The sequence below is a fragment of the Arvicanthis niloticus genome, chromosome 6 (genome assembly GCF_011762505.2).
Source record: "Arvicanthis niloticus isolate mArvNil1 chromosome 6, mArvNil1.pat.X, whole genome shotgun sequence".
Classification (NCBI taxonomy): domain Eukaryota; kingdom Metazoa; phylum Chordata; class Mammalia; order Rodentia; family Muridae; genus Arvicanthis; species Arvicanthis niloticus.
Window position 1 is genome coordinate 17,462,008 of NC_047663.1, and position 15,761 is coordinate 17,477,768.

The 15,761-nt window shown below is 38.0% G+C and overlaps 1 protein-coding gene across 1 annotated transcript in view; it reads right to left on the reverse strand.

The window, feature by feature from the left end:
* Efcab3 (EF-hand calcium binding domain 3) overlaps nucleotides 1–15,761 on the reverse strand; it is a 428,239-nt gene that overhangs the window by 245,506 nt on the left and 166,972 nt on the right. The window contains 10 exon segments of the mRNA XM_076935627.1: nucleotides 381–434; nucleotides 970–1,074; nucleotides 1,694–1,747; nucleotides 3,459–3,563; nucleotides 9,416–9,469; nucleotides 10,179–10,283; nucleotides 11,678–11,731; nucleotides 12,462–12,575; nucleotides 13,722–13,775; nucleotides 14,384–14,488. Coding sequence (XP_076791742.1) covers nucleotides 381–434; nucleotides 970–1,074; nucleotides 1,694–1,747; nucleotides 3,459–3,563; nucleotides 9,416–9,469; nucleotides 10,179–10,283; nucleotides 11,678–11,731; nucleotides 12,462–12,575; nucleotides 13,722–13,775; nucleotides 14,384–14,488 — 804 coding nt within the window.

Sequence of the window (15,761 nt, forward strand, 5' to 3'; positions counted from 1 at the left end):
TGACTTTAGGGAAAATGATAGACTTTAGGGAGAATAATATAGTATAAAAATAAATTTTTTAATTTGTAAAATAAAATAAAATAAAATTAATAATCCTTCCAAATTGCTGTTGGATGAATTCACAGAGAAATAAGTAATATTTTCTATATTACATTCGGTGTGTCTTTAGATTTTTTTAAATGATTATTTGAGGGTGTGAATTGAAAAGGTTCAAGAATGCACATCTTGGAATGATATAATATGGGTGCTTATATCAAAGTACTGAGTGTAGGAAATGGGAAATCTAAATATAGAGACATAGACACAATTAAAACCCACTGTTAGGAATGCATGTGCTGACTTCTTCACAGATTTTTCTGCTAATCACACTTCTTACAAACCTTTCATAGCCTTCACTTCTTCCAACATTCTCTTCTCATACACTGTTCCAGATTCTACAAGAAAAGAGTGAAATTTATCCCCCAAGGAAAAGAAAGTTACACAGTTGTTGAGCAAGTGGCTAGTTTCAGGAAGTGAGATTTTAAAGCATTCTAGAGAAATCTTCCCTAACATCCTATGAAATAAAAATAATTTGTAAAAGGTAAATTTTCTTACTGACAAAAATATATATGGGGAGAGAACTGATGGGGAGCTATCTAGAAACCATCTCCATTCCCTTCTGTTTCCTCTCTTGTACCCTTCTCTCCTTAAGAGAACCTTAACACATCTTATTCTTTTTGGTTTTCCTTCTTTCCTCATGCATTTAGGGCTCAGTAACAAGTGTGGGTCACACTGCCACAATTACATCAATTCGGATGGCAGAATTATTGAAGATACATGTCTTAGATTAAAATTCTATGACAAGGAGTGTGATTTTTTTCTATTCATTTTCAAAGCTTTGTAGAAGAAACAATAGAAGAGCTAAGTTTAGAAAACTATCCACGGCCCCTAGGAATCCAGTCCCTTTAAAAAGGCATTTGCTTAACTCACTATGGATTGGGAGGGTATCCCATAGTCTCTCCTCTTCATTTTCATTGAGTTCAATCCCCATGTCTCTCAGAACTGTTAGTAGTTCATTGGCATCAATATTTTTCCCTTTTGAAAAATAGTAACATTGATATTTTGTCATTTGGGAGAAGAATCAACTGTGTCCAATCATAAACACCTCATCTTTTCTATCTCAGCGTCAGCTTCAAGCAGTAAACTGGAAAAATCAAATCACCTTCAACTACAAAGAATTATCAGGGAAATCACAGAGAACCATCCCTTAATTTTATAAAAGGAATATGTGATATGTTTGTGTGTGGCAGATACAACTGTGCAGTACTTTTGGTCAAGAGTTCTCAGCAATTTAGAATGAGAGATTTGTAATTCTGGAGGAGAAATTAATAGGGAGATTCTTTATGTGATCATTGTGTTCACAATAGCAGTGATACATGGATCCCCCCAAAAGTGTTAGCTTGTTACTTACTATGCCCATCAAAGCAAGGGTTATTTACATCCGTAGAAGGAAATGATATTATTGATGTATTAATGTCCCTTCAAATTTCTTTCCAAAAATAAAATGCTTAAATTTTATTATTAAATCTAAGACAAGACCTCAGATAAACTATTTTGAGCATCTCCTAGTTAAACAGTCATATGACAAAATATTCCAATTGGATAACTTGAAAAATTATTTTAAACATTAACACATGTCAAACTGGATACTCACCAGTAAAATCTTCTACTGAATGTAGTAAGACTCCCAATTCAACTTTCTGATTATCTGTTAAGAAAACATATAAAGAATCTGGGCACTGGTGGTACCCACTTTTAATTCTATTGACACTAAAGTATAAAATAGAAATGAGTTAATATTTATAGACTCTATAATTTTATCCTATTTTTTCCATCTTCTGAGCTAGAACCCCTATATTATAATTACCATATTATAATTATAATAGTTATAATTATAATTACTATATTATAATGAGCTATTATGGGATAGGAAATTTTGCTTGCAATAGTCAGGAGTCAGTTACAATATTAAATTAGCTTCTCCCATAGTATCTGCTTGATATATTTTTATGCCCCAGAAATCTATTTATTCTGTAGGCTCTGTTTATATCATGAATAAGCACCAGGAGTTTCAAGTTGCATGTGTTTTAATAATAGTGTTTTAATTTGGATTTTAAACGGATATCCTTATGTAATGAGTTGATATTTTCTGTCTCCAGCTTCTTACTCTTTTGTCATGTAGATGTAAATTATCACTCTGATGATTAATATATTTTATAAAGCAGAGACTAAATATATACTTGTAAAACCAGTTTTAAAATAACTGTAATGAAGGCATGTTACATAGCTAAAATTTGCTCAGAAAGCTAAGGCAGTTTAGAATCTCAGAGGTTTCTCTTTTATTACATAAAAAATGACAAAGAAGTGTTTTCTGTTGTTCACTCCAAAATATAATTTTATGCTTTTCTAATTGCAAGTAAATGTGTTTAAGTGTATGTTTCATGTAATTGAGAAGTTGATAATTAGGACTGTTAACTCAAACATACCCATAATAATCTGAGTTTTTGCTCATCATCCTATTGACAGCTGATAGCAACCAGAGTATCAATTGTCCACAGTGTCACTAAATTTCCCCAGAGGAAAACTTTTGTTCCTTGTTTTCTTCTTTAAAAGTAAATCAGCTATCATTATTTTTTAAAGACTTACATGTAAATAATTCACATATTACATAACTGGATTTCAGTGTATGTAAATTATACTTTTAAAAGTTACATGATATCAGTGTATGCGGAGCTAAGCAACCATGACCACAATCACCTCAAACCTCACATGTGTTAGTCTGTAGCCACCACGTCACCCTGCGTCTACTGCTATCAATTCTACACATTATATCATTAAATGAATAATCCAAAACCGTGTGCTTTCATGTGCAGCTGCTTTATCTTACTCTTTAATTAATTTCTCCCATCTACTGCACTTCAACACGAGTTCAGCTGTAACTGTGTTTCAGAATTTGCTTCTAAATTCTAAAAGAGGGTGATGGAGAACACGGCCTGAATGTTTGAAGGTCCTTGATGCCGAGAAAGTGAGGTAGTGTGATCGATTGTATGGCTGTGGTAGTTGTCTCTTTTGTTAATATTCTCCAGCTTTGAGATGCCATTTTCTGTTCCCAGCCTTAACTTCCCTCCTCATGTTCTTAGGCTATCTTCCCCCAAATGCTTGTTTTCTATGACACTTTTTCTAGCCTTGGTAATAGTCCTATTCACCTTTTTAATGTTCTATTTGATCTAAAATTAAAGGAGTTTCTGGCCTACATCAATAAAATAATAAGAATAAAATACCACTTTATTTTATTCTGTGATCAACGTCTGTTTTTATAAGTGCTGTCGTCTTAATGGAAGAACTCTTTTCCAGAGTTCACTATACATACATGCGCACATTCTCAAATGTGTCTGACTGGAACAATTAGATGTACATACCATCAATTGGCACGGTCTCCAGCAAATCGTCCATCTCCGTTTCTGTAAATTCCATTTCCATGCTTTCCAAAACTGTCTCTATGTTAGCAACATCCACAAGCCCGCCTTTGAAAAAATGAAAGGAATCTTTAAAAGATGGAATAACCTCAAAATCTGACAAAAGCTATGCATCACCGTCAGTTCAAAGCCTAGTGCAGTATGGCTGGTTGTACAAAGACTGCCAATAAAATGGGCCCTTAAAACTTATTCCTAGGAGCTTTTCTAGGGCATGGGATCAGTTGACACAGCTAACTCCCAAAGGTTGTGCTTTTAAGTCCTATACTACTTTCAGAAATAAAAAAATGAAAGTCACATAAATGTGGGCAACAAGAGGATTAATTGCTATTAAAAAGCAAGTAATTAATTGCTTCTAATCCAGAAAAGAACACATGGTCCTTTCTTCAGAGTAGCTCCAAATAGTTTACCTAAGACTTTTGAACCATTCTTCTGATATTTTTGTCAAATTAGAAAATATTACAGGCATGCAAAATCTTCATGATGATATGACTGACATCTATATCACCCAATCAGTTCTAGGAGTAAACAGTTATGGATGCCTCAGGAAGAGTATCCTCGTTGTTTTCCCCACCCTTTCTCCCAGGAGAAATCTGCTGTCATAAATGTAGTGTTCAGATTCTTGTGGGTATTTCCTGCATGGGTGGGAAATGGTTTGTTCAGTTTTAAAGCTTACACGAACCACATCACAAGCTCAGCCTGCCACTTCCACTTGCATTATTTTTGTAGTTTCGTGTGTGTTCATATCCAAACATAGAACTCCTCATTCATGTTACTTCCTATTGCTCTATGATAACAATGAACCATGACCTGTTGACCCATTCTCCTATAGATGGATATTTAGGTCTTTCCCAAGTTCTTGTTATAAGCAGCAGCATTGGTTATGATAACAATTTGTGTATGCATGTGTAAGCTCCCCCTCCCACCCCAATGTACATATTTCAGTAGAACAGCTGGAGAAAAATATGCATATATATACTTAATGTTCCGTAATTTTACCTAGTCTCCTTTAAAAGCGATGAGCCAATTCAGACTCCAGCAATGCATGCAGGTTCCATTGTTTGCTATCATTTGGTACTGTTTGATTTTTATACTTTTTGTTGAACCTGGCATGTCTGTGATAGTTTGCTGCTTTTTAAACCTAGATTTTCACAATTGTTGATGAGTTTTATAATACTGATGGATTGTCAAATTTCTACTACTGTATTTCTCTAGTTTAATACTCGATATTTTATTTGTTCTTGCTGATTTGTGAGTGTTTCCTATTCTACATACTCTTCTTCATGTGTTTAAAAATAACCAATGTATCCAAAGTAGAACCATTTACTTATTTTTAGATTTTTGTGGATTCTTCATACTGATTTTCAGAGTGGCTGTGCCAGTTTTCAGTTCCACCAGCAGTGACTGAGGGCCCCACTTCCCCACACACTCATCAGCATTGTTGTTCTTTTGTTGATCTTAGACATTCTGACTGTGGTAAGACGAAATCTCAAAGTTGTTTTATTTTGCCTTTCCCTAACTGATAAGGATGATGAACAGGTTTTTTTTTAGAGTATTTCTTTGCCATTTTTATTTCTTGTATTGAGAACTCTCTGTTCAGATCCATAGCCCATTTTTCAATCAGGTGGTTTCTTTCCTTGATTCTTTGTATTTTGAGTTCTTTATATATTCTAGGTATTATAATGGCACTCATATCTTAGGACTAACCAACAACTGTCTAACTAGACATAAGGCTTAATAAATAGAAATGAAATATGCCTGGTACTAGAAAACTAGCCAACTACTTGGATTAGTGAGGTCAAGCATCTTAGGAGAGACTACCACCACCATAATTTCACTTGACCAGCACAGTATCTAACTGCATTCTAAACTTATCCTTGTAAATATAGATTAGCAAAGATGTTAGCCCTTGCCAAAGAAGCTTCTTTTTATAGAAAACAGAGGGCATTACAGAAAAACACAACAGGTGCAGAGATCAACAAATTATGATGCCCAGTCCCAATACACAGTTGTTTGAATATTCTTGGTCCAAGGGAAGTGCCACTGTCAGGAGTTGTGGCCTTATAGGAGGACGTGTGGCCTTTTTGTAGGAAGTGTGTCACTGTGGGGTGGGTGTTGAGGTCTTATGCTTAAGCTCTATCCAGTTGGAAGAGACACTCTTCCTAATTGACTGCATAACAGTGTCTTCTCTTGGTTGTCTTCAGATCAAGGTGTAGAACTCTCAGCTCCTTCTCCAGCACCATGTCTGCCTACCTGTTGCCATGCTTCCCACCATGGCGATAGTAGACTGAACCTCTGAAACTGTAAGCCAGCCCCAATTAAATGTTTGTCTTTATAAGAATTGTCTAGGGTTCTTTGTATATTTTGGATATTAGTCCTCTATCAGATAGAGGCTTGATAAAGATCTTTCCCCAATCTGTAGGTTGCCTGAAGAGCATTCTTAAGGTGTTTTGGTAAAGAATGTAGCTGTTTTTGGGTTTTTTTTTTTTCACTTTTCTGGAGAGTTTGCCTGAGACTAAGGTGAAGAGATTCAGATTGGTTGCATTGAGGGAGGAGGTTTCAAAAAAAAAAAAGCATAGCATAAACTTTGTCCTCTGGTTTATTCTCATGAAGAACATTTTGGTCAAGCATAGTAAGCTGTGAAGGGGGTGGGGGGATGTATGGCTCATATACTAAAGAGGAGACAGGAAGTGGAATGGAGCTGAATCCTGTGTTCAAGGAGATAAATGGCTAAAGAAATGGTGACCTCAGGGCAAGATCCTACCCAGCTAAGCTTATTGTTTATGTGTTTGCACCTGAACAAGGGATAGTTATATCTGGGCAATATGACCTGTTTATTGTTTTCATTTGGACATAGGAGATATGATCGTGTGTCAAATTGAAAAGGGATGAGTTGTGATGGCTATTCTTGGTTGTCGACTTGACTATATCTGAGTTCAAAATAAGACTACAGAACAAGTTCCAGGACAGCCAAGCTTAGCCAGTGAAGGATTTGAAAAACAGAAGGCTGGTAATAATATAATAAAACAAGGGGCCATAATCCAGCCCTAGCAAGCAGCAGAAATTGGCAGCTTTTGCCACATGGCTCTGGCTTTAGAGTCAATAATAGAAGGAACTAATGGGACAATTGATGGTGGTTAGATGGATCTAAGAAATTAGCAGTCATTAGGAAGAGACAGCATCTCTGAGGTGAAATGGTCTGTGAAGTGTTTTCTGAGAGCACAAAATGTTGTGTTCCAGAGATATCAAAGGTTGTACCTCATGCTGCAGCTGAACTTGGTAATGTATAAGAATCACCTAGGTGGTACTAGTTTTGTAGACATGAAGGGTTCATTAAGAACAGCTGAAGCTTGACATTCTGAGAGGCCAGGCCTCAGTCATAGTTAACAACCCAAGACTAAATGTGTCATGCAAAGAAGTTGAGGCTTAGCACCATGAAGAGAGCTTATGAGACTCTATTCGTGAAGCCTAGTTGCATTGGAAGACCCCAGCATATCAGAGATGCCAGTACCATCAGTTGTCTACCAAGAACAGCAGCAGCAATGGAGTGGAGTCAACCAGAGCCTAGAATGCTACAGAAGGCAGAGTTGGAGAAGTGACCCAAACCCTTTGGAGGAGCACAGAAGATCATGTGTGGATCCCAGACATTAGAACAAGAAGCTGTGACATTGAAGCTGCCTTGGGGACCCCAAGATGTTAGAGATGCCAGAGGCATGGGATACCTGCTGAGGAAAGCTCCTAATGGAGTGGAGACAACCCAAGAAAAAGAAATATGTTGCAATTAACAAAGATGAAAGGAGTTGGAGATCTGAAGAGTGCTTTGATATCAGACATGGAGTTTCAGAGTTTGGAGTTTGTCAATCTGGTTTTTGGTCTTGCGTTTTTGGTCTAGTATTTCCTCACTATGACATTTTGGAATGGTAACATGTATCCTGTGCTGTTGAAGGTATATAATCTGCTTTTTTATTTTGATTTTATAGGAGATTACAGTTAAGAGATTGAATGAACCTCAGAATAGACTTTGAATTTTGGACTTTTAACATTGTTGAGACTGCAAGAGACTATAGACTTTTAAAGTTAGACTAAATGTATTTTGCATTATGCTATGGCTAGGTATGACCCCCGTAAACCCATTAGTTAGAACAAGCCTTTGTGGGCCAGAGAGTGGAGTATGGTGGTTTGAATATGTCTGGCCCATGGGAAGTGGCCCTATTAGGAGGTGTGGCCTTGTTGGGGGAAGTGTGTCACTGTAGGGGTGAGCTTTAAGGTCCTATGCTTTAGCTCCAGCCAATTTGGAAGAGACTTTCTTCCTAACTGCCTGCAGAAGAGTGTTTTCTCCTGGTTGCCTTTAGACAGATCAAGATGTAGAACTCTCTGGTCCTCCAGCACCATGTCTGCCTGCATATTGCCTTCTACATGCTTTCTACTATGATGATAATGGACTGAACCTCTGAAACTGTAAGCCAGACCCAATTAAATGTTGTCCTTTATAGGAGTTGCCTTGGTCATGATGTCTCTTTACAGCAATGGAAACCTAACTAAGACACAGTGGATCTATCTACAGCCCAGATCCTTCATATAAAGCTCAGGGAACACTCAGAAGATGGGGTGGAAGAGCTAGCCATGAGCAGATCTCATCAACTAAGAATAAAGCTAGAGTTTGATAGCTTTGAGACTGAGGGCAGGGGGAGAGCAAACTGTGGAGCAGCTTGCTTATCTGTCATTTGTTGTTTCGTGGTCTCAGAACACCGACTTTCAGGAGTGTACTATATACCCACAGTGGATCCCTGCAGCAAGGATATTAGCATTCAGGAAGACCTGGTACCAGTCTCAGTGCTGTGGTTGCTCCCCAGATTCCCAATACACTTGGGAGACATCCTCTAGTTAAATCATTAGCTTTCATATGATCTCTGGCGTCTTAGGACAGTGAGGGCATCCGCCCAACCTACAGAACGAAAGGCTAAGTGTCTCCAGTAGAGGTTCCTTATACACAAAGAAAATAGATTACCTCGGTGAAGGAGCTCTGTTGGATGCCAGCCATGTGATCAGCACAGACTTAGTAGCAGCATAAATCACAAGGGGAAATGGAGTCCATGTTTAAGGACCAGGTGAAGGTACTCTAACATTTCCTGTCTCATTTTGTTGTTGTTCCTCCCCCCAGCCCCCGCCCCATGATTCCTAATTCCTTGCTTTCTGTTACTACAGATTACTATATCATAGATAATAACATTTTTACTATATTGTGTTCTAACATATTTTTGTTATTCTTCATCTACTCATGTAGTTAAATCTATGCAATTTTTAAATTTAGAGGCAATTGTTTTTCTTTTCCTAGTTTCTAGTTTCTTTCCTTTTTCCAACTTTTTCTTCTCTACATTTAGTAGTATTTGGTTTTCCTTTACTTTTTTCCTAACTGTTCATGTACACACACGCACACACACACTCACACGTATATGTGTATGTATGCATGTGTGTACTATTGGTATTTATATATGTGCATGTATGTCATGAAAGTAGAAAGGGAGAGAAGAGGAAGGGATCTTAAGCTAAGGGGAAATAGAGCTGATAATGGAGTCTATGTGATAAGGAAGCTGGAAAGGGGACTAACCAGGGCAAAGGAAGGGGACTGATGGGTAGAAAAGAGCACGAGGTGGGGGGAGGGGTGGTCAATGGGAAGAATGAGAACAAAGCATGCTGACATACGTGCATAAAGATGCCTCATAATGAGTTACTTTGTATAATTTCCCAAATATTTTAAAAGCATTTTTAATGAAAAGAATGGCTCAAGAGTATGTTTGGTAAAATCGATGCTTGTAAAAATAATGTGAATGTACTGACAGGATTCTAAACCTAGAGACCACAACACAAGCTTCACGTTCACAAGCCTTTTCGGAGTCACTTACTTTTGGAGGCAACCACCGTTTCCAACAACCTCTTCTTGTACACCTTCCCATTGGCTGTAAGGACAGAAATCGGGTCACCAGAGGCGCTGAAGCAAGGGAGTCCTAAAGCTCTAACTTTATAATTCACCCTAGAAGAGCTGCATTTCTTATTTATAAAAGATGGGAAACAACTCAAATTGGAAAACGTTCTGAATGTGCCTTCCTAGAAGCATGTGAGACCTCTGCTCAACTTATTTTTCTAAAAAATAAAATAAATCACTGTTTTAATTAGCTTACAAATAAGTAGGATTTCATGTGACTTTTAAAAGTTTACAGTTTTTATGTCCATTAATTTATGTGTTTATTCACTTTACGTCCTGATCATAGGCTCTGTCTCCACCCAGTTCCAGTTCCCCCTCTCACATGGCTCCTTCTTTCATCTCCCCCCCCCCCCTTCCTTAACCTCTGAGAAGAAGGAGGTCCCCTCTGGTTACCAACCTACCCTAGCACCTCAAGTCACTACAGGACTAGGTACATCCTCTCCCACTGAGGGCAGACAAGGCAGCCCAGCTAGAAGAACATGTCCCACAGACAACAGCTTTTGGTAAAGCCCTGCCCCAGTTGTTTGGGATCCACATGGAGACCAAGCTGCACATCTGCTTCATACATGTGGGGGCCTAGGTTTAGCCCTTGTAGGTGCTTTGATTGGAAGCTCAGACTCCGGGAGCCTCTAGCGGTCTATGCTGGGTTTTGTTTGTTTGTTTGGTTGGTTGTTAATGCTTACCATTAACTGGAAGCACTCTCTCTATTTGTAAACATTCACTTTCTGAGAGCTCTATTCCCATTTTTTCCACAGTACTTTTTATATCTTTGATCTTAACTTGTCCTCCTTAAAAATAAAGAAATTGAATGTAGGTAAGAATGGAAACGAAACATGAAAGCCTCTCAAGGTTAGAAAACATAAACATTTCCATATTAACCAGCAGTTTCCAAAGCTTCGCAATAAAGCGCCTCGAGACCATTGCACCAATCAATCATCACAAAAGCAACCAGACCATTCCACCAATCACCACAAAAGCAATTAATTGTCCCTTAAAATGTAGACTCTCCTGTTGTGGAACACAGTCATAAAGGGCACAGGTTAGAGAGTGTAAGTCATTTACAACATCATAGACAGTAGATCTAAGGCCGTCACTTCTGCTTCCCTTTAGTTATGAATGGTATTATCTTTAGTTTTATTTAACTACTTAGTGTGTTAGCTCAGCTCAGGGTGCTTTTGCTCCAGTACAAATTTAATTCTTCTAAGAAATTAAGAAACTTTACTATTTCAGGTTTACTTTTTGTGTATTTGTTGGCAACCCACTCCTGTTTGTCAGTCATGTCTCTGAATTTCTCTGATAGGAGAGATTTTGGCCTTGACCAGAATGCTATTCATCTGTAAGTCGGCATGCTTAATTCCCAACTTAGCTCCTTGTGACAAACAGGTAACAAGAAGGACTGACTCAGCCTACATGTCAGGGCTTTAGCTCCGTGTACACCCTAGACTGGGCAGCATGGCTGTACCCCAAATCTGTTAATTTATCACATTTTCACTTGTTTCTTATATTGTCTTAAAATGGCTTAATACACAGTGTGTTCATAGCATTTTGACTGTGATCCAACCTTTTGGTTTTCTAGGCTTTCTTACTTAATGTTAAACCTGATAACTTTGATTACAATAAGAAAAAAAATTCTTCCTGGTGTTCATATTATACATATTAAGGAATAGTTTAGAGTATATCTTGGAGAATAGAGAACTTTCTATCAAGGCAGTACACTGGCATATATTAAATATGGGACATCTAAAGGTAGAGTGTTCATGTAATATATCATGCACAGGACTACTTAGAGTATAAAAGGCAGTTAAAATAATTTAAATTTGTCCACCTCACTGGTAAACCATAATTGTCTAGAGAAGAAAAATGCCCCTATGAAAGAGAGTAGCTAGTTTAGGCTTAGAATACAAAATCTTTTATCACAACCACGTAGCTTTATCATGACTGTGTGAGAGAAGGTATCAACAGGACGTAAGTTAACAGAGATGGCTATCATACAATAAAATGTCTTCCCCCCAAATTATTTTGCCCAAGAGTCGTAGGTTGCCACTTGGTGTTCTGGATAATTAAATAGAAATATTTTCTGAATTGAAGTGGTAAAATGGTAGAACAAAGTGTGAGCGTCAGAAGGAAGCATCAGAATGTAAGTGGGTTCAGAGGAAGGTCACTAAGCAGAGCTCTCTCTCACCCGTAACTTCTGTCACTGCAAGCATCAGTTGACTGAGTGGAATTTTTCCCTCAGCTGTAAGAAAATGCAAATTTTATTGTTAATTTTAAAAAGCTGCATATAAAACAAACCAGAAGTTGGTAGACTGCCCTTCTGCACATCTTACCCTTCTGAGAATGTAGAATTGAGGCACTTTATGATAGCTATTTTTACATTTGATCATAGCCAAATGTCCAAGAAGCAATGCACTGAGTCTAAAATATGATTAAGACTTAAAGATCTGAGGCACTATCAAGACAAAACCACTTTACAGACAGGATACAATTAGAAATCTCCTTTTTTTTTCAATTAGGGAAGACTTTGGGCTGAAGATAAAGAACTGATTTATTTTTAGCAAATGAAGCTCATAAAATGTATATATATATATATGTATGGTTTATAAAAAAACTGTAAAATGGGAGTGGAATAATTGATGAACTCAGGACAACTATTCAAGGAATAGTAAAAAGATAACAATTAAGTCCTCACTTCTCATTCTTAGTCTCTGAGCTACACCTTTACTCTGGTCCTTGTGAGGTTGTCACTGTGTGTAACCTTAAGATCTAGAAGAGTGGGGACCAAGTGGCTCAGGAGGTAATGGTGCTTGCTGCCCAGTGAACTAAGTTTGATCCATGTGATGTACTGTGAGAACTGATTCCTTCAAATGTTCTCAGTTCTCCCCACATGTAATGTGACATTCATGGTCATGTGACTAGTACTTTCTGCCTCGCCTTGCTAGTTCAAAGCTCTCCTCTAAGACACTTACAGCTCTCTTCTTCACACAGCAGAATCTTCATTACACTTCCTTGCTCCTTTGGTGTAAGCTTCATTCCCAGGTTTTCCAGGACAGAGTCCACATTATCAAGCTTAACTTCTCCTTCTTTAAAGCCACACAGGAATAGAAAGGGAATTTAAGACACAAGTGTATTTTTGCACATATGCTAGCTGAATTTAAAGGTTTTAGTTTTTACTGTAATGAAGACAGAAGAGAAAAATGCACTTACATGAATAAGACTTTTGTGTTTGAACTTCCATTTAGCTCATATAAGAGCATTAAATAACCAATATAAAAATCAGAAACTGGACAGTGAGGAGGCTCACTGGGGAGAGACCCTTGCCTCCAAGCCTGAGGAACTGAGTTTGGTCTCTGGGACTGTCACAGTGGAAGGAGAGGATAAACTCCCACAAATTGTCCTCTGTACATGCAGAGAGACAGAGACAGAGAGAGAGAGAGAGACAGAGAGACAGAGAGACAGAGAGACAGAGAGACAGAGAGACAGAGGCAAAGACAAAGACAGAGAAGCAGAAACAGGCACAGATATGATACAAATGAGAGAGGGAGAAAGGAGAGAAAGAGAGAAGTCAGAAATGCAATATCTTCCCTTAAATCTTACCTTGAGTCAGGTATCTTCCCTATAAACAATTCAATTCATAAAATGAGATCTGGGGATATGCCCCTAGCTGTGCTGGGTTACAGGTCACCATGGCCAGCTTTTATAATATAGTATGGGTGTGTGCAAGAAGGGTAAGGTAACATGAGGAGGACCTGACTGGACCGCTTTGTTTGCAGAGATCATTAAGAGTGACGGCAGTCAGAGGTTGTACAAATGGGGTGCTGGGCAGATGTCCTTTGGGATTGCTGTTGCTGTGTTTTAGTAAGGTCTTACTGTGTAGCCCTGGCTGACCTGGAACAAGCTGCATAGACCAGTATGAGACTGTTGTTTATGTTGTCAGAGGTAGGGTTTCCTGTATAGTTTTTTTCTGACTGTGAACTCATGACTCACTACCTCAGTCTTCTAAATGCTAGATATTTTGGATATATATTGCTATACCTAGCTCATAAATATTTGTGTGTGTGTGTGTGGTGTCTTTGTGCATGGCTGTGATCATGACAGTATTCATCATAAAAATTATGATGAAAATAACTGATAAGACTACACAAAGGGATATAGATACTCACGCTCTAAATAACTGAAATAAACCTTAAAGGTTTCAGATGTCTCTGCTTTTCACGTTCTTCACTTACCATTCATGGATTGCACAGCATCCAACATTCTGTTCTTAAATACATGGTCCGAAGCTATAAAAAAGGGGAGCAAACCATGTCACAAGTGAGACGTGAGCTCAACTCTTTCATTACTTCAGTTAGACATTTATATATGATTTTGTGCATGTTTGAACTCAATATTAGTAAAACAGAGTAATAGGAAAGAACACTGTCTCAGTATGACACACACACACACACATAAACACGTACATATATATGCACACAAACAGTTTTGGTAACTAAGGAATTGGTAGCCGAGAGAAGCACATGATGTTCAAGCAATCCCCTCTCCCATTCTTCACCCTCTTTTCCCTGTCCTTCCTCCTCCTAATCTTTCTCCTTCCTCTCCCCCTTCTCCCACCCCCCACCCACTCTTTTTTCCCTTATTCACAGTTTCTTTTGTTTTATTCTTAGAATTCAGTTGCTGCCATAGTTTAAAAGGGGACATTTTTTCCGTGTTCCAGTGACAAAGCTTATGGCTGAAATGTTTGGTAGATGGCAGGCAAATCTAAACAACAGTGTCCTTAGTTTTCTAACTATTTCTAGTTTTCATAAGGAATAAGCAAAAGTGTAAAGTTATTCACATAGGCTCTGAAGGGAAACCCTCTGTGGTCTTCGCAGTCAGTATTTTCAAAACTTACCATCAAAGGGCAGCATCTCCTTTAATTTTGTGAGCCCTTCATGTGTCATCTCTATCCCCATGTCTTCCAGAACTTCCTTCATGTCACTGCTATGAATCTTTTTCCCTTTGAAAACACAAAATCTAATATTAGAGAATAGACATTTCACAGAATAGTAAAAAATTCACTTCCTAGATAATGCATCATCCCCTAAACCAGAATGTAAAAGACCAAAGCCAGCACACTTATCCACATAGAATTATATAGGTAATCACAAATATAATGTGATTATATTTATTTATAATTTATATTTATATGATGTGAAACCCCTTAACATTTCTAAATCGGGAGTCTGCAACTGTGATGGTGCATACCTGTTATTCCAACACTTAAAAGATACAGGAAAGAGGATCAAGAGTTCAAGGCTTGCCTCAGCTGCATAGGGAGTCTGAGGATAGCCTTGGCTACATCAAATCTTGTCTTAGAAAAACAACAACAACAAAAAAACCCCAAAAGACACAAAGAACTTTTATTCCTTGGTTCAACTCTTCCACAAAGAAAAGCATCTTGTTAGCATTTTAGGTTTGGTCTTGTGCTCTGTGTATTCAGATGCGAACTCTGTGCCCAAGATGAGGTTGCAGTCTGGACATGGGCATTGTATATTGACCAATGTGTTGTAAAGAATGCTCCCCAATAATCCCTGATTGGATAATAAAAGGCTAGAGCCTGTGACTGAGCAGGAAAAAGAGGAAGGCAGGGCTTGAGATCAAGTAGGAGGGTCTCTGGTTGGGAACACAAAGAGAAAGCAGAGAGGAAAAGATCACCATGAGGCAGGAGGGATCATGAGCAAGTAGCCAAGAGAAGCTTGCCTGATGATACACGCGAAGCAGAGCAAGCCAGGTTTGGCTCAGTTGGCAAGTAATGGGTATGTATATAGTTAAGAACTTAGCTGGGTTATAGTGGTCTCAGGATCTGCCTAGGTTAGGTCTGTAGCTTGTTAATAAATTCGGATATATCTCTATGTGGTTTGTTCAGGGGCTAAGCAGGAGAGAGTGGGGCAGAAACCCCTTATTAAATTACTACAATAAACTTGTTTTCATAAGTAGTCAGTGTACTAAATCACAGATGGGAGACATATATTTCATCATTATTTGTTGTATTTATGACCTTTTGATCCAAATAACATAAATTTCACCTTATAATGATAATAATAATTTGATCCTGTACAATGTTAATTTTCTTAGTTACTATTTTTAAATAAGTAACCTTTGGTACTTTCTTACAGGGTCATATTAACATAAAATTTTATCTGAATTGTTAAAGATCTAAGCTCTTGTCAAGTGTTTTATCACACAAAAGCGGAAAGCCAGAATGTGGATATTTGTATGGGTTGAGAAAG